General features: G+C 46.1%; 1 protein-coding gene across 3 annotated transcripts in view; it reads right to left on the bottom strand.

The window, feature by feature from the left end:
• The window catches only part of LOC126094738 (rho GTPase-activating protein Graf-like), a 573,129-nt gene that overhangs the window by 139,752 nt on the left and 414,141 nt on the right, over positions 1-19,236 (bottom strand). For all 3 annotated transcript variants that reach the window (XR_007521868.1, XM_049909287.1, XM_049909288.1), the window contains exon 3: positions 3,886-3,957. Coding sequence is in view for 2 of the 3 variants with exons in the window: in XM_049909287.1 (XP_049765244.1) it covers positions 3,886-3,957 (72 nt within the window). In the remaining variant the exon portion in view is untranslated. The remainder of the gene's footprint in view (positions 1-3,885; positions 3,958-19,236) is intronic.

Below are 19,236 nucleotides of genomic sequence, written 5' to 3'. Positions count from 1 at the left end.
AAACTCGGCCGCCGTCGTAAATGACGCGCACTTTAAATTCAATAACACAATACGCCTTCTGTTGCGCGGACGCCATATTGCGCGAGACTGATTGCACGCTCCAGGTCAGCGCTCGTAACGACATCTAGCGTTTTATTTTTTTTTTTCGGAAACTCCTGACCATGCCGATTACATCTAGCGCTGTTTCAGTTACTTAGTGACATTTGTCTCAATATTATTAAAATTTAAAATCGGGTCATTCTTTTTGGGACACCCTGTGTAGTATGCACGGCAACATGGCGTAATCCAAAACCTCGTGGAGGCAACGGTGGTGTTCCGCAGGCCATAAACAGCAGGGACCGCTGTGAAGACGGGTACGGAATAATAGACCTGCAACTGCTAAGCAATTGTCCGCCCAGACGAGGAAAGTGTCTCCTCAACGACAGTTCGGCGAACGTTGCTGCGTATGTGCCTACGCAGCAAGCGCCTGGTTCACGCAGCCAAGCTGACGTGTTCATCGCCGAAGATGACTGGTATTTGCATGCCAATACCGCAACTGGACGTCCACGGAGTGGCGGCAGGTGGCCTTTTCAGATGAATCACGTTTTATGCTCCACTGGACGGATGGCCGTCGGCATGTACGGAGTGAAACGGCTGAAAGGAAACACCGTGCAACAATCGTAGTAAGGGTCCAGGCCGGCAAAAGGACCGTTATGGTCTCGGGATTGTTGTAGGATTCCTTGGGCGATGTAGTCATTCTGGAAAGCGCTATCGATCAAAACAAGTATGTACCTATCCTTGAAGACCATGTCCACCTCCGCATGCAGTTTGTTTTTCTTCAGCACGACATCTACCAGCAGGACAATGCAACATGTTGCACAGCTCGCAGTGTACGTGCGTGGTTCGAAGAGCAGCAGGATGAGTTTACCGCACTCCTCTGGCCACCAAACTCCCCGGAATTTAACCCAATAGAGAATCTGTAGGGCTACTTCGATCGAGCTGTTCGTGCTACGAATCCTCAATCAAGTAACCTTATTACTTAAGTGAATGGCGGAAGTCCCTCAAACCTTCATTCAGAAGGATGGACATAAAAAACTTTGCTAACTGTTTGTGTGCCACCATGACTAAAGTGTATTGTGCATGGCAAAATGGTACTGAGGCACCTGTGGTGCACCATAGATCACAGATGACATGGGTAAATGATGGCTCAGGGATGTGTATAGGCAAACAGACAAGCAACTGTTGAACAGCTGACTGCCCAGCTGGATTAAGGAGTTACCAACAGCGTTTCCTAAACAACCGTTTGGTGAACGTTGCTGTGTACAAGACTCTGCAGCAGGTCCTGGGTCGTGCACCCATGCTGATTGCTGTTCATTTGCAACAAAGCCTGGAATTTGATGGCCAATATCGCATTCAGACGTCCATTGAATGGTGATCGGTGGCCCTTTCAGATGAGTCATGTCATGCTCCATCGTGTAGATGGCTGATGATGTGTACGGTCCTGCAACAATCGTCGGAATGGTCCAGTCCGGAGGAGTGGGTGTTATGCATTGGGGAATGCTCTCAAGACATTCCCTGCACGATCTCATCATTCTGGAAGGCACAATGGATCAACAGTGGGGTTGGGGATTGGGTTGGGTTGTTTGGGGGAGGAGACCAGACATCGAGGTCATCGGATTAGGGAAGGACGGGGAAAGAAGTCGGCCGTGCCCTTTCAAAGGAACCATCCCGACATTTGCCTGGAGCGATTTAGGGAAATCACGGGAAACCTAAATCAGGATACAAAATAGTTAAGGCTTTCGTGGCCACTTGTTGACAAACTGCCTATTGGCTTCTGTCTCGGGTTCTTCGGCCGACGTTCATCTAATGATTTTTCTGACGTTTCGCCAGCACGATTGGCTGGCATTGTCAAAGCTTCACCCTCCATTGCCGGTGGTGAACTGGAGACGAGCTCGCGGCCGCAGACTATATGTACCTGGCGCGCCAATGTCCGAGGGCTTCTCCGCGGTCATTTCCGGTGCGGTTCTCCTCTTGCTACCTGCGACGGTCGTTCGCTGCAGTACGGGAAGCCAGGATCCGTTTACTTTAAGGCTTTCCTCTTTCTTGTTGAAACTGTTCGCGTGTTTTTGGATTTCTACAGCTTCTCTGAACAAGCGCTTCTCTACAGCCAAAACGAGAAATGCAACACCTGGAAACTGTTCTGAGGAGCAATGGGTACTCCACAAATTACATTAGAAGTGTAACAGAGCCAAACACTCGGCGAAGTAAGGAACCAGAAAAAGAAATGTCGGGTACGGCCTTTCTGCCATACATTCCCAGAGTGACGGACAGAATCGGCCGTATATTGCGCAAACACGGCGTAAAGACGATTTTCAAACCGACAAGGAAGATCAAAGAGTGTCTTAGACCGGCGAAGGAGAAAAGAGACCCACTTGTAATGTAGGGAATATACCGTATACCTTGCACATGCGGAAAAGTTTGTGTCGGAATGACTGGACGATCCATTAACACCAGGATCAAAGAGCATAAGCGACATTGCAGGTTGGGGCAGGTGGAGAAATCGGCCGTGGCAGAGCACGCATTGAATGAGACCGACCACGTAATAAAATTCGCCGACACGGAAGTTCTGGCTGTAGAGAAGCACTATCACACGCGCTTGTTCAGAGAAGCTGTAGAAATACAAAAACACGCGAACAGTTTCAACAAGAAAGAGGAACGCCTTAAGGTAAACGGATCCTGGCTTCCCGTACTGCAGCGAACGACCGTCGCAGGTAGCAAGAGGAGAACCGCACCGGAAATGACCGCGGAGAAGCCCTCGGACGTTGGCGCGCCAGGTACATATAGTCTGCGGCCGCGAGCTCGCCTCCAGTTCACCACCGGCAATGAAGGGTGAAGCTTTGACAATGCCAGCCACTCGTGCTGGCGAAACGTCAGAAAAATCATTAGATGAACGTCGGCCGAAGAACCCGAGGCAGAAGCCAATAGGCAGTTTGTCTAAATCAGGATGGTCGGACGCGGGATTGAACCGTCGTCCTCCCGAATGCGAGTCCAGTGTGCTAGCCACTGCGCCACCTCGTTCGGTAATGGATCAACAGAAGCACGCATTTATGATTAGCAACAATGCCCACCCCTACACGCAGTTTGTTTTTTCCTTGGCACGATGAAATTTACCAGTAGGACAACGCAACATGTCTCACAGCTTGCAGTGTTCGTGCGTGGTTTGAAGAGCACCAGGATCAGTTTACCATACTCCCCTGGCCATCAAACTCCCCAGATTTAAACACAGTCGAGAATCTGTGGGACAACCTCTATCACGCTGCTTGTGTCAACGACCCTCAACTGATAAATCTAGCACAGTTGGTCACGGCACTGAAAGCGACATCCCTGTCGGTACCTTCCAGAACCTTACTGGCACTCTTCCTCCACATCTGGCAGCGGTCCGCGCTGCAGAAGGTGATTGTTCAAGGCATGGTACAGGTGGTCACATTAATGTGATAGGACAGTGTAGAATGGAGCATGACTAGCTAGATTTGAGAGAGGGCCTGCTGTTCTAATCTTGCCAGGGGAAATAAATCTATAAATAAATAAAGTGACAATGGACGCACGATCTAAGCTTGAAATGACCCACCGGGCTTGAAATGACCCATTGCGGCATATCGACAGACTGAACATGGTACTTAAGCGATAGCTAAACTGCACAAAAAAATGCAGGTTTACAAACGTGACTTTACGTAACTATCTGTGGTCTAAAGCTTTCTGAAAATTAGGCAAAAAGCTGGTCAGGTCAAAGAGAAATAAAATGTTGGTGCAAGCGGTATCAAAATGAAGAGCCACGGCACCCTTGACATTATAACGAATATACGAAGCCAATCATCGCAATTTCTTAACTGGGAAGGAGATGCTTACCTTGACGGCTCCTATCTCCTCCTTCCGGAACTTCTCCAGCGGCAGAATTATTTGCTCGTAGGCGCGGTCCAGCTGCAACAATAAAACGAACGACGTCAGAGAAGGAAAACCACATACATGCACAGTACACAAGATAGGGGAAAGAAAGCTGTTACGCCAGACAATTTATGTAGCAACACTTTTTAATTTGTCTCTACTTGATTCCGGAATTACTGCGGCAATTCTAGCGGCATATAGAGCCGATGTTACATTTATTCCCAAAGTCTACCTTAGTGCAAATCACATGTTCCTATCCAGCTGGTGACAAAGATTGTGAGTTAAGCAACTTTGGCATTCATGATTTTAAAGGTACCAGCAAGATCAGCTGCGGCAGACCGGGAGTTGTCCGCTGATGGTCGGTTTCATACGCAAGTCTGAACAGATTGGTTCCAATACTGACAGAAAAACCGGTGCCAGTACAGTGGAACCTCCGATTAAAATCTGGTCGAGCAAATAGGCCTATACAAGGTACTCCAGAAAAGACCTTTCTGTTAGCGGATGGGGGCTATATGACGACAGCATACGTATCGCAAACTGAGTTATTTACTTTGTAAATTTGACATACCAAGTGGTCTTTCCATTTAAGCTCTGAGGAAGTGCTATTTTCTTTTGTTTGGACTCAGTTCTGAGCTGACACATAAACTCGAGGAAGAACACTTTTCTTGCGATACTATCCTTTCTCCAGTCCATACAACTGTACCATTGAAAACCGTTACTAAATTATTTAAATTAACTCGTTTTAAACCCATCTCACTGAACTGTTTTAAACCACCGGTGCACCCTATGATAGTCTTACAGTCCAGTCGTCTTGGAATATTGCTGAATGCAGTTAGAAAGCTAATTAATTATTGGTTTCGAAGCAATTTCGCGGGTCAAAGCAAAGCTGGCAACCTTATTTACACCAGTTTTAATAGTGTAGCAGTGCAGAGAATTAATCCAGGCGGCCAGCAAACGTTTCTGAGTAAAGCCGCGCAGCAGTACGTCGTGTAATTTGGTCTCGCGCGCGCTACACTTCGCTATGTACGAGGACGTGCTTTTTATACGAAAACGCTTATAGCTTTTTAAATGAAACAAACGATATTCACATTCTAACGGGCGTCCGGGAAGTAAGAACTATTTTGAATTTTGCGTCATTTTGTCATATGACAGTTGGTAGCCGTGGTTATTTCATGTTTGTTATCTGCGATCCTTCCCATTAGTAGCCTGATAACTTTTGAGTGATGAGCATTGTTGTTTTATGTTTAGTTTCATGATGGAGCAGATGACAAATGAGCAACGTATCCAAGTGACAAAAAGTTATCGCAAAAACAGTGAAGATATTACGGCAACCGTTTGCGAATTTCGTGTGACACGCTGACGACAATACTGCTCCGACTGAATCATCAGTTCGGAAGTTGGTCCGGAAGTTCGAGACCAGGGGTTCTGTCTCAAATGTTAAGAAAACAGGGCGACAGCGTTCCGTTCTAACACAAGAAAACATATCATGACAATGTGATCGTATGCCTTAGGAAATCGGATCGCCGAAGAGCTCAACAATTGAATTTATCTCCAACTTCACTGTATGAAACCCTTTCAAAAGATCTGAAAATGTATGCGTACAAGATTCAACTTAAGTAAGACTTGAAGCCTGCAGATCATGGAAAGAGACATCGATTTGCTCAGTGGGTCTTGGCTCGACAAGCCGAGAACGATACCTTCACAAAGATTATAATTTTCTCAGATGAGGCGCACTTCCACCTCAGTGGATACGTTGATAGGCAGAACTTTAGAATTTGGAGTATAGAAAATCCGTTACTGACTGCGTAGGATGAGATGCATCCACAATGCACGCCTCTGTGGTGAGAGTTCTGGGCAAGAGGAGTGATCGACCGTACTATTTTGAAAATTACGAGGAAACTATCGTCACTAAACGGCGACCGTTACCGAAACATGCTTTCTGATTGGTTTTTTCCTCTTATTTATTAAAATGACGATGTTTGGTTTCAGCAAACTGATGGCGACATGTCACACATCCCTCCACTATTTTCGCTTGCTTCTTCCACCGTCGCCCTTCCGCTGGCCGTCAATCCGCAAAAACCAAATCTGTAGCCTTTAGTCAAAGAGCGCATTTGCTTCAGCAACCGCTCGCCGACCTCTGAGACTCTACAATATCACAGCGAAGCAGCAATAAGAGCTCCTGAATATAAGCAGTGAACCAAACACAGTGTTGTCACATAAAAAAATGTGAGAGATACACGTCTATTCTATAGTCGTAGTTTCTTTATGACCGCTAAACCCTCCATCCACTACTATTTAGACAATGGGATTCGTATATTTAAAAGAGCTTCAAACGTCTGATTACCTTAGAAATGAGTAAATGTGTTAAATATCTGGCGTTAAGCGAGCAAGAATAAATTTAGAAAAGGTTTGAAATTATGTTTTTGAAATTATGGTTAAAGTTTACTGGAAATCGCAAAGTGCTGTCATTATCTAACACTGATTGAGTCGATCCGGGTAATATCAGTTATGCTTTAAGGAACGCTAGTTATGCATGCAACTCAATGTTTGCGAGTCATATCTCCTGAGCTATCTGTCGTACAATGATATAAGTTTGCACGTACGTCCAGTGGTATATGAGCAAACTGTCTGCAAGCTGTGTTGCGCTTACATTTTATAGTAAAAACGGTAATAAATTAAAATGACATGCCTGGTGATAAAGTTTTATTGCATTCACAGTGAAAATGTAGTAAGCGACAAACTTATTTCTTTTAATCATTTTGTCGGCGGTCCTAAAGTTTTTGAAATTATGTATAAAGTTTGTTGGAAGCTGCTACGTGTCCTCATTCAGAACCACTGGATGAAATTAGTCTGGATAATTTGCGCGCCGTGACTTGCATGCTCTCAAAACATATACACATACCAAACACAATATTATACCTCCTAGTGAGTAAGTAATGATCGGATTTTAAATTTCTGAATTTGGTGAATAATTCCACTGAAATATTGAAAATTAAATATATGTTGCCCCTGGAAGTCGTTATTCCACGTTGATGAAATGATACTCGATTTTGGGACTGTGGCAACGGCGTACGTTTACAGACGCAGAGCGAGGGAAACATCTTCTCGTAGGCAGAAGATACGACACGACAGGGTAAAAGAACTAACGTACTTCTCGACGGTAAGTGGGGACGTACGTAAAATTCGTCAAAAATGTTGAAATTCTTTCTTGTCTCTAGATAGGTTTATAGCATGTCATAAATATTGTCGGCAATTTTCAGAATTTAATCCATGCTACAAATGATGTAAAAGCCATCTTGTCTCAATCAATGCACAGTGCCACGGTCACTTTTCTTGACGGCTCTGTCCTTGTGTCCGCCTGCTTAGCTGAGTGGTAATGTGTCTGCCTACCAAGCAGCGGACCCTTGTTCGATTCCCGAGCGGTTTAGAGGCTTCCGTTCGTGGATGGGGAGTTGTGCTGTCATCATCATTTCATCATCACTGACACGCAAGTTGCCCAATGTGGCATCACCTGAAATAAGACTTGCAACTCGGCAGCCGAATTTTCCCGGCCATCAGTGACACACGACCATATCATATCTGTCATTGTTTGTACCATTTTATTATTTCCTACCAGCAGAGACGACATCTCTAGAGTATAGAACGCTGTGAGCCCATTTACGATGCGATTAATTACGATTTATTAAAGAAAGGCACACAAGTTGGAACACAAACCCTGAAAGAAAGTTTTAATAACCTCTTTTTATTCATCCACTATTGTCAAAATTTCCTCTTACGATATCTGTCTGGTATTCATTGGTGGAAATACTGGAAGAATCAGGACCCTTATGAGACTAGGGTTTGATGCACTTCGCTTCACTGAAAACCTACTGAAAGAGAATGATGATGTACATGTAGTTAGTTCTGATGTGTCAGTGAACCATATTCTCAAAAGAGCACGCCAGAAGGACCAAACTAGAAGAAAAGAGCTACATGAAGACCAAAAAGATCAAATGCATGATTATGGCCAATATTAAGGTACATGTGAATTTTAGAATTTTCCCGGCAAATTGAATGTTCAAATTTCAGGCTTACAGCTGGTCGCCGTTTAATTCATCCCACAATATTTCGACTGGCTACCCACCAGCCGTCTTCAGGTGAGCCATCGCAGACTGACGAAGAATTGCTCCGTTCCGCAAACATTTCGTTTAAAATGGCAAGAATGCTCTATGAGCTTCAGGTGAAAGTGATTTTCCGTCCACCATATAAGATTGCAGGCGTTTTCAGATCAGTGAAAGACAACTTGCTATTACGGAAGGCCGGAATTTACGAAATAAGTTGTCAATACGGTACGGTCTACTTATGACGGATAGACGCGCTTTGAAAGAATGCTGCATTGGACATCTATGTTGCACTCGGCCTTTTCCAACCAACCAAGTCAGCCATTGCTGAACACTGTATTTCCACTGGACATTAAATGGAGTATCACAGGACTATGATTCTGACAACAGCAACATGCTTTTTGGGACTCCTTTTATTAAAGAATCCGTGGAAACACGTATGGCGGAAAAGCTGATGAAACATGCTAGTGGCTACTAGCTGGACAAGGCATGTAACCCCGTCATCTCCACGATTTGTTCTAATCGAAGACGACAGAGTGCATCAACAGCCGCGGCGAGCGGTAATGCAGAGAACATTTGGGTTCCGCGGTTCCACCAGCGTGGACGCTGCCGCCTTGGAGTTTCGTCCGTCTGTCAACTTGATTTTGATGCATGCGCGCTATATAAAGTTCGGGAACACTTTCGATTATTTACTGCACAAGAACCAAACACTGTACAGATATCACACACATTTTGAAGAGAAACATTAAAAGTTTTTATTTCCTCCATGTATACCGCCACAGCGTAGTTTGGTAATTTGCCGATAGTCAACACTAGTCGCAAACATGGCTAGTTCAGGTGCGGAGCGAGCTGTTTCATGAAATGGCCTCCCCGATCACCAGATCTCGCTCCGTGTGACTTTTTTCTGTGGGGCATATTAAAGGTCTGGTGTATGAACCGCCTCTACCACGTGATGCAGCAGAGCTCCGGGAGAGAATACGGGAAGCGACTGCTGCCACAATCGACGATGCCGTGTTGGGACGGGTATGGCAAGAATTCGATTACTGTATTGACGTCTGCCGGGTCACTCATGGTTCGCATATCGAATATTTGTAAGAAAATAAAAAAGAAAACAACCAACTATCGGAGTTTATGTATGACATGTGTGACATATTTACAATGTTCTTGTGCAATAAATGATTGAATGTGTTGCCGGACTTTACGTATACCCTGTATTGCGGAACGGTGGAAGTCTTCACCAGTCTTCGATGGGTCACCTGATGATGGCTGACAGGTGCCCAGTCAAAAGATTGTAAGATGAATTAAACGACGACCGTTTCCAAGTCTGATATCTATTTGAGCCTTAAGGTACGAGGGTAACCCCAAAAGTAAGGTCTCGTATTTTTTTTATAAGTACATAGACCTGTTTATATCTACAATGGTTTACATCAGTTTACAACTTGAACATTTAGCTATTTTCCGACATAATCACCATTTCTGTCGATGCATTTTTGTAGACGCTGCCGCAGTTTTTGTATGCCCATGCCATACCAGCTCGCCGCCATGCTGTTCAGAAAGCTATGAACCTCTGGTTTCACCTCGTCGTCGGAGCTGAATCGCTTTCCGGCCAAATGTTCTTTTAACCTAGGGAACAGGTGATAGTCGCTGGGCGCCAAGTCAGGACTATAGGGTGGGTGGGTGATTATGTTCCACTGAAACTGTTGCAGGAGAGCAACGGTTAGATGTGTGGGCGAGTGTTGTCATGGAGATTGTGTACGTCCTTGCTCAACATTCCTCTTCTCCTGTTCTGAATTCCCAGTTTGATTTTTTTCAGTCTCACAGTACCTCTCAGCATTAATTGTGGTCCCAGCGATTCAGCTCCGACAATGAGGGCAAATAAGAGGTTCATAACTTTCTGAACAGCATGGCGGCGAGCTGGTATGACATGGGCCTGCAAAAACTGCCACAGCGTCTACAAAAACGCATTGACAGAAATGGTAATTACGTCGAAAAATTGCTAAATGTTCAAGCTGTAAACTGATGTAAACCATTGTAGAAATAAACAGGTCTATACTTATAAAAAAATAGGAGACCTTACTTTTGGAATTACACTCGTACATGTTAAATCCCCGAACAATCTTTTTGTGTATTTCCCGCAACTTTCATTTGTCAGTGCATAAGAAACATCATCTAATGAACCACTGAAGATAAAAAGGTGAAATTTGCTACAGACTTTGTTAATGGTATATACTGTGGTACAAAATTTTTCAAAATGCTTTATCTGCAAATTTATTTGTTTGACGAAAATTGCTATGAATCCTACGTATAAATTTTAAATAACTGTTGCGAGAGTTCAGACACTGATTTAAAAAAAAAAATACTGGCACACAGATTTATCTAATTTTGAAAGTGATAACAGATTTATCTAATTTTGAAAGTGATAACTGAAGTAAGCTTTGAGAAAATGTTCCTTACGTGAAACCGTGTGTTCTAAAAGTATTCAGAATCGTCATGATCATATTATTTGACAAAAAAATGGAAAAAATCCAGATTATAGCCAATAATGCAATGACATTTGCAAAATGAGGGGTGTCAAGCAAGGCGATCCCATCTGCCCAAAATTGTTCTCTGCTGTATTGGAAATGGCTATGTCAAAGCTGAGCTGGGAAGGTAAAGGAATTAGCATTAATGGAAGAAGGCTTACCAACTTGAGATTTGCTGATGATATTGCCTTACTGGCCAAAGACTTCGCAGAGCTCCAAAACTTAGTTACAGACCTTGCATCGGAATGTCAGCTGGTTGGCTTGAACATGAACCTTTCCAAAACAAAAGTAATGTCCAACAAATGGGTCCCAGCTGGAGATGTGAAAGTCAAGGACAGTCTATTAGAAGAGGTCAGTGAATATGTCTACCTTGGCCAGATTATAAACATGAAGGGAGACATAAGGCCAGAACTCTATCGACGCATCAAACTTGGCTGGCAAGCATTTGGGAAGAATTCGACAGTACTCAGATCAAAAATGCCAGTAAATCTGAAGAAAGCAGTACTTGATCAATGCATTCTTCCTATGATGACGTATGGCTGCGAGACATGGACACTGAACTCATTTACAAAAGGGAAACTTAGGACAGCACAGAGAGCCATGGAGAGATCAATGCTGGGCTATACAAGAAAGGATAGGAAAATGGTAGATGACATCCGGTCTGTGACGAAGGTTAACGGCATCTTAGAGACAGTAGGTTCCTTGAAATGGCAGTGGTCTGTCCACGTCGCAAGAAGAAAAGACAATAGATGGACGAAGCTAATACTGAAGTGGAGTCCGAGAGAGCACCGGAGGCATAGAGGAAGACCACCAGACAGACGGGACAAAGACATCAAGAAGATCGCTGGTAACACCTGGCAGAGAACTGCCCAAGACCGTCCCACTTGGAGAAGACTGCTGAAAGCCTACCTGAATCCACGACTCGAAGAGGCCACATCATTTAATGATTGAACTGGCTGATGATGATGATTTGAAAAATTTGGTTCAATTAACTTTCAAACTGCAAATGGTACACTAGCTTATATGTACCCGCGTATTTTCTCATACGTACCCCGTTAACCCTTGAACCGTCTTCGTTGATTTTTGTCTTCAGTCAATTTTCGCGCTCCCTCAGTGTCTGCGCAGTTGATTCGAGGGCATGCAGTGACCGTTCAGGGCAATCACTAAAATGTACTTTCTTCCGTTTTCGTCTTCTTGTGCTGAAATAACGCGAGCCTCCAGGAAAGAGCAGCGGCACCGGCGGCGGAGGCAGCGAGCCTCTTCCTGTTATCCCGGCGGCGGCCGCCGGGAGACAAGCTGAGCGTGGCGCAGGCGCCCGGCACGTGCGGCCCACGTGCGGCTCAGCTCGCCCGTCTGCAGCGATCGTTACGAGAGTTCGGCCACGCGCCTTTCCCGGTTCGATACACGTGCGGTCTTTGCTCGCCACGCGTGCCACGGCATCCGTCACCCGCCGGCCGCTCATGCTCTCCGCCGAAAGTTAATTTCCGTTGCCTCCGGGACATCCTAAGCCAGGCGATAAAGCGATCATCTCGCGGAGAGGCGATGCGCGGCGAAACTACGATCGAACGCGCTGCTCGCAGCTGGTCGATTCGGAGATGTGCTCAGCAGTGTAATCTCGGCTGTCTCTCATTTTTGTATTAAACCATAAGACCCCTCACTTCCAACTCTTAAGAGAGTCGAACATATACAATACTGGCCATTAAAATTGCTACACCAAGAATAAATCCAGATGATAAACGGGTATTCATTGGACAAATATATCATAGTAGAACTGACATGTGATTACATTTTCAGGCAATTTCGGTGCATAGATCCTGAGAAATCAGTACCCACAACAACCACCTCTGGCCGAAATAACGGCCTTGATACGCCTGGGAATTGAGTCAAACAGAGCTTGGATGGCGTGTACAGGTACAGCTGCCCATGCAGCTTCAACAGAATACCACAGTTCATAAAGAGTAGTGACTGGTGTATTGTGACGAGCCAGTTGCTCGACCACCATTGACCAGACGTTTTCAATTGGTGAGAGATCTGGAGAATGTGTTGGCCAGGGTAGCAGCCGAACATTATCAGTATCCATAAAGGCCCGTACAGGACCTGCAACACGCAGGTCGTGCATTATCCTGCTGAAATGCAGGGATCGAATGAAGAGTAGAGCCATGGGCCGTAACACATCTGAAATGTAACGTCCACTGTTCAAAGTGCCGTCAATAAAACAAGAGGTGACCGAGACGTGTAACCAATGGCACCCCATACCATCACGCCGGATGATACGCCAGTATGGCGATGACGAATACACGCTTCCAATATGCGTTCACCGCGATGTCGCCAAACACGGATGCGACCATCATGACGCTGTAAACAGAACTTGGACTCATCAGAAAAAAAATGACGTTTTGCCATTCGTGCACCCAGGTTCGTCGTTGAGTACACAATCGCAGGCGCTCCTGTCTGTGATGCAGCGTCAAGGTAACCGCAGCCACGGTCTCCGAGCTGATAATCCATGCTGCTGCAAACGTCGTCGAACTGTTCGTGCTGATGGTTGTTGTCTTGCAAACGTCCCCATCTGTTGACTCAGGGATCGAGACGTGGCTGCTCGATCCGTTACAGCCATGCGGATAAGATGCCTGTCATCTCGACTGCTAGTGATACGAGGCCGTTGGGATCCAGCATGGCGTTCCGTATTACCCTCCTGAACCCACCGATTCCATATGCTGCTAACAGTCATTGGATCTCGATCAACGCGTGCAGCAATGTCGCGATACGATAAACCGCAATCGTGATAGGCTACAATACGACCTTTATCGAAATCGGATACGTGATGGTACGCATTTCTCTTCCTTACACGAGGCATCACAACAACGTTTCACCAGGCAACGCCTGTCAACTGCTGTTTGTGTATGAGAAATCGGTTGGAAACTCTTCTCATGTCAGCACGTTGTAGGTGTCGCCACCGGCGCCAACCTTGTGTGAATGCTCTGAAAAGCTAATCATTTGCAAATCACAGCATCTTCTTCCTGTCGCTTAAATTTCGCGTCTGTAGCACGTCACCTTCGTGTGTAGCAATTTTAATGACCAGTAGTGTATGTATAAAACAACATACGTCTAACTAGTTAACAAAGAAGTTTATGGTTCAAGGATTTGGCGTTAAGCATAAACGCGACAAAAAGTTTAGAAAAGGTCTGAAATTATGTGTTAACCTTGGAAAAATGCCTGAGGGAGGACTCGAAATACCGACGAGGGGAGCCGCGCTAACCGTAGCAAGCCTGTTAAGTATGTTGGTAATAGCTAAGAGCTCCCTTTCTCAAATGATGGATTAATATAGTTTAGGTAATTCGCGCTGCGTGGGATATGCTCCCCCAAGACATATACAGTCTGTAATTGTAACACTTCTCTTACTGTGTTAAACAGTTAACCTAGAATTACAGCTCAGAACGACTAGAATATGACTGCATTTTAAATTTTTGAATTAGCTCGATAATTACTATAATATTTTTAAAATCAAATTTTGTTGCCCCTGGAAGCCGTTTGACAAGCAATCTGCAACTGGGTCCGTCCACCATGAAGCGGGTTAGCCATTGATTAATATCCACATATACTACTGAATGTAAGTGCAAAATCATCATCGCCATATTGTCGACACATCATTCAGGAAATATACGTCAAAACATCGAGATATGTGAAAAACTAGCTTTTGGTTGAAACTATACGCTAATTACCTACAGTCATCCCGTGATGGATAATGAGAAATGTCTCTAAGCACTATGGGATTTAACATCTGAGGTCATCATTCCCATAGATTTAGAACTACTTAAACCTAACTAACGTAAGGACATCACACACAGCCGTGCCCAAAGCAAGATTCGAACCTGCGACCGTAGCAGCAGCGCGGTTCCGAACTGAAGCGCCTAGAATCGCTTGGCCACAGCGGCCGGCGTATAATGAGATTGCTTAGCGACTTCCTACAAACTATAAACAATTTCAAATGCAATTTTGTCAAATAAAGACATCGTTGGAGACCGTGGATGTTACACGAAATAAATTGTTGATGGTGTCCAGCAACCACCCAAAAATTGGTTTTAGGTTTCTTTACTTAAAAAGTACCGCTACCGGTTTCGAATTTGTCCAATTCATCACTTGACGGTTTTTTCATACTTTCATCAAAACATATTATACATTGGTTTCCTGTGAGTTGCCGTATGATAAACAATAATTCACAATCATAAATGTGTAACCAAATGGGTGCGCTACATACCAACACAAATATGTAGCGCACGCATTTCAAAAATGGCTCTGAGCACTATGGGATTTAACATCTGAGGTCATCAGTCCCCTAGACTTAGAACTACTTAAACCTAACTAACATAAGGACATCACACACATCCATACCCGAGGCAGGATTCGAACCTGCGCGGTTCCGGACTGAAGCGCCTAGAACCGCTCCGCCACAGCGGCCGGCGCACGGATTTATTTACGCGTTTATAACTGTGAATCATTATTTATCGAACGGCAACTTACAGGAAGCAAGCGTATAATTTGTTTTATGAAAGCATGAAAAAATCGTCTGATGATGAACTGTGAAAATTCGAAACCGGTGACGGTACTTTTTAAATGAAGTATCTAAAATCAGTTTGTGGCTGGTTGCTGTACACTATCAACAATAATTTCAAACCTTTTTCTAATTATTTTTCCCTTACATGCTTAATGTCAAATACACTCCTGGAAATGTAAAAAAGAACACATTGACACCAGTGTGTCAGACCCACCATACTTGCTCCGGACAATGCGAGAGGGCTGTACAAGCAAAAATCACACGCACGGCACAGCGGACACACCAGGAACCGCGGTGTTGGCCGTCGAATGGCGCTAGCTGCGCAGCATTTGTGCACCGCCGCCGTCAGTGTCAGCCAGTTTGCCGTGGCATACGGAGCTCCATCGCAGTCTTTAACAGTGGTAGCATGCCGCGACAGCGTGGACGTGAACCGTATGTGCACTTGACGGACTTTGAGCGAGGGCGTATAGTGGACGTACCGCCGAATTGCTCAACACGTGGGGCGTGAGGTCTCCACAGTACATCGATGTTGTCGCCAGTGGTCGGCGGAAGGTGCACGTGCCCGTCGACCTGGGACCGGACTGCAGCGACGCACGGATGCACGCCAAGACCGTACGATCCTACGCAGTGCCGTAGGGGACCGCACCGCCACTTCCCAGCAAATTAGGGACACTGTTGCTCCTGGGGTATCGGCGAGGACCATTCGCAACCGTCTCCATGAAGCTGGGCTACGGTCCCGCACACCGTTAGGCCGTCTTCCGCTCACGCCCCAACATCGTGCAGCCCGCCTCCAGTGGTGTCGCGACAGGCGTGAATGGAGGGACGAATGGAGACGTGTCGTCTTCAGCGATGAGAGTCGCTTCTGCCTTGGTGCCAATGATGGTCGTATGCGTGTTTGGCGCCGTGCAGGTGAGCGCCACAATCAGGACTGCATACGACCGAGGCACACAGGGCCAACACCCGGCATCATGGTGTGGGGAGCGATCTCCTACACTGGCCGTACACCACTGGTGATCGTCGAGGGGACACTGAATAGTGCACGGTACATCCAAACCGTCATCGAACCCATCGTTCTACCATTCCTAGACCGGCAAGGGAACTTGCTGTTCCAACAGGACAATGCACGTCCGCATGTATCCCGTGCCACCCAACGTGCTCTAGAAGGTGTAAGTCAACTACCCTGGCCAGCAAGATCTCCGGATCTGTCCCCCATTGAGCATGTTTGGGACTGGATGAAGCGTCGTCTCACGCGGTCTGCACGTCCAGCACGAACGCTGGTCCAACTGAGGCGCCAGGTGGAAATGGCATGGCAAGCCGTTCCACAGGACTACATCCAGCATCTCTACGATCGTCTCCATGGGAGAATAGCAGCCTGCATTGCTGCGAAAGGTGGATATACACTGTGCTAGTGCCGACATTGTGCATGCTCTGTTGCCTGTGTCTATGTGCCTGTGGTTCTGTCAGTGTGATCATGTGATGTATCTGACCCCAGGAATGAGTCAATAAAGTTTCCCCTTCCTGGGACAATGAATTCACGGTGTTCTTATTTCAATTTCCAGGAGTGTATTTAACATATTAGCATATTTATAACGTAATCAGCAGTTTGAAGATCTTTTATACATGGGAGTTCGATCTTTTTAAGAACACGGAGTTTACCGGTAGATTTTAATTGATTGGAAATATTTTGCATTTTAACGCTATTTTTAATAAAGAACAAAGAAAGTTATTTTTATTATAAATACGATTCGTTAAGTAGTACTTCAATTTGGTAATAAATATGAAATTCAAGTAAATAAAATACAGAAGAAGGTATCTGGCGATAAATAAACCAATATCTTCGCGACTGCAAGACTACGACTGCAAGACTAGTACGCTCCATTTGAAGCTAAGAGTGACTCTGTTCATTAGTACGAAACTTTTATACTTAAGAGCGTTGAGAAATATTCAAATGCGGATTTTCCGAGTATTTTTGAGGAGTGCGTCATATCGCTATACGGAACATTCAGAGCACTGCCTTTCAGATCCCGTAAATATGAAGAAAATCGAAGCAAGCCACTCCATAAGGTCTCTTTATGTAGATTAAGTCTGCAAGCCGGTACACAAAGACAGACAGAAGCAACTTCTATTGGAGACTTCAGTATTAACAAGAATATCCACGTATACTACTCAATGTAACTGCAAAATCATCATAATACTGTCGATACATGGTTCAGGAAATATGACGCCATAAACATCGAGACCTGTAAAAAAGTACCTTTTGGTCGAAACGAAATGCAAATTACCCACGGTACCAACACAAATACCCCACTTCTACTCCACACCTTTTTCTGTGCCAACAGACTATTCTACCCTATCGATATTGTGCACCAGTCCTATGAAGGTTGTGGCGTCCCCAGGACCAACGTTCCGATAACGTTACGCTCAGCAAGCAAGTGACTGGCCCTTAACAGTTAGCGGTATTCAGGATTGCCGTATCGAGGGTGCCTTCGCCGACCGTACTCGGAGCGTCGTGCGCCGCTCTCACCTCCGCAGAAGAAATACACTCTTGGAAATGGAAAAAAGAACACATTGACACCGGTGTGTCAGACCCACCATACTTGCTCCGGACAATGCGAGAGGGCTGTACAAGCAATAATCACACGCACGGCACAGCGGACACACCAGGAACCGCGGTGTTGGCCGTCGAATGGCGCTAGCTGCGCAGCATTTGTGCACCGCCGCCGTCAGTGTCAGCCAGTTTGCCGTGGCATACGGAGCTCCATCGCAGTCTTTAACACTGGTAGCATGCCGCGACAGCGTGGACGTGAACCGTATGTGCAGTTGACGGACTTTGAGCGAGGGCGTATAGTGGGCATGCGGGAGGCCGGGTGGACGTACCGCCGAATTGCTCAACACGTGGGGCGAGAGGTCTCCACAGTACATCGATGTTGTCGCCAGTGGTCGGCGGAAGGTGCACGTGCCCGTCGACCTGGGACCGGACCGCAGCGACGCACGGATGCACGCCAAGACCGTACGATCCTACGCAGTGCCGTAGGGGACCGCACCGCCACTTCCCAGCAAATTAGGGACACTGTTGCTCCTGGGGTATCGGCGAGGACCATTCGCAACCGTCTCCATGAAGCTGGGCTACGGTCCCGCACACCGTTAGGCCGTCTTCCGCTCACGCCCCAACATCGTGCAGCCCGCCTCCAGTGGTGTCGCGACAGGCGTGAATGGAGGGACGAATGGAGACGTGTCGTCTTCAGCGATGAGAGTCGCTTCTGCCTTGGTGCCAATGATGGTCGTATGCGTGTTTGGCGCCGTGCAGGTGAGCGCCACAATCAGGACTGCATACGACCGAGGCACACAGGGCCAACACCCGGCATCATGGTGTGGGGAGCGATCTCCTACACTGGCCGTACACCACTGGTGATCGTCGAGGGGACACTGAATAGTGCACGGTACATCCAAACCGTCATCGAACCCATCGTTCTACCATTCCTAGACCGGCAAGGGAACTTGCTGTTCCAACAGGACAATACACGTCCGCATGTATCCCGTGCCACCCAACGTGCTCTAGAAGGTGTAAGTCAACTACCCTGGCCAGCAAGATCTCCGGATCTGTCCCCCATTGAGCATGTTTGGGATTGGATGAAGCGGCGTCTCACGCGGTCTGCACGTCCAGCACGAACGCTGGTCCAACTGAGGCGCCAGGTGGAAATGGCATGGCAAGCCGTTCCACAGGACTACATCCAGCATCTCTACGATCGTCTCCATGGGAGAATAGCAGCCTGCATTGCTGCGAAAGGTGAATATACACTGTACTAGTGCCGACATTGTGCATGCTCTGTTGCCTGTGTCTATGTGCCTGTGGTTCTGTCAGTGTGATCATGTGACGTATCTGACCCCAGGAATGTGTCAATAAAGTTTCCCCTTCCTGGGACAATGAATTCACGGTGTTCTTATTTCAATTTCCAGGAGTAATATATATATAATGAAAGACAACATATTTATTATTTGAATCGTTTACTGTGGTCATATTAATCAGCCTTAACGGAAATTTTAAGTTGCAAATACACTTCTCGGGTTTGCCGCTGGATCTAATTGTCTAAATCCCACAATATTTTATCGATGCGACTGGCCGAGATTTTCAGGTGGTGGT

The sequence above is a fragment of the Schistocerca cancellata genome, chromosome 8, assembly GCF_023864275.1.
Source record: "Schistocerca cancellata isolate TAMUIC-IGC-003103 chromosome 8, iqSchCanc2.1, whole genome shotgun sequence".
NCBI classification, from domain to species: domain Eukaryota; kingdom Metazoa; phylum Arthropoda; class Insecta; order Orthoptera; family Acrididae; genus Schistocerca; species Schistocerca cancellata.
The sequence above is the reverse complement of the archived record's forward strand: the minus strand, read 5'-3'. Positions and strand labels throughout refer to the sequence as shown.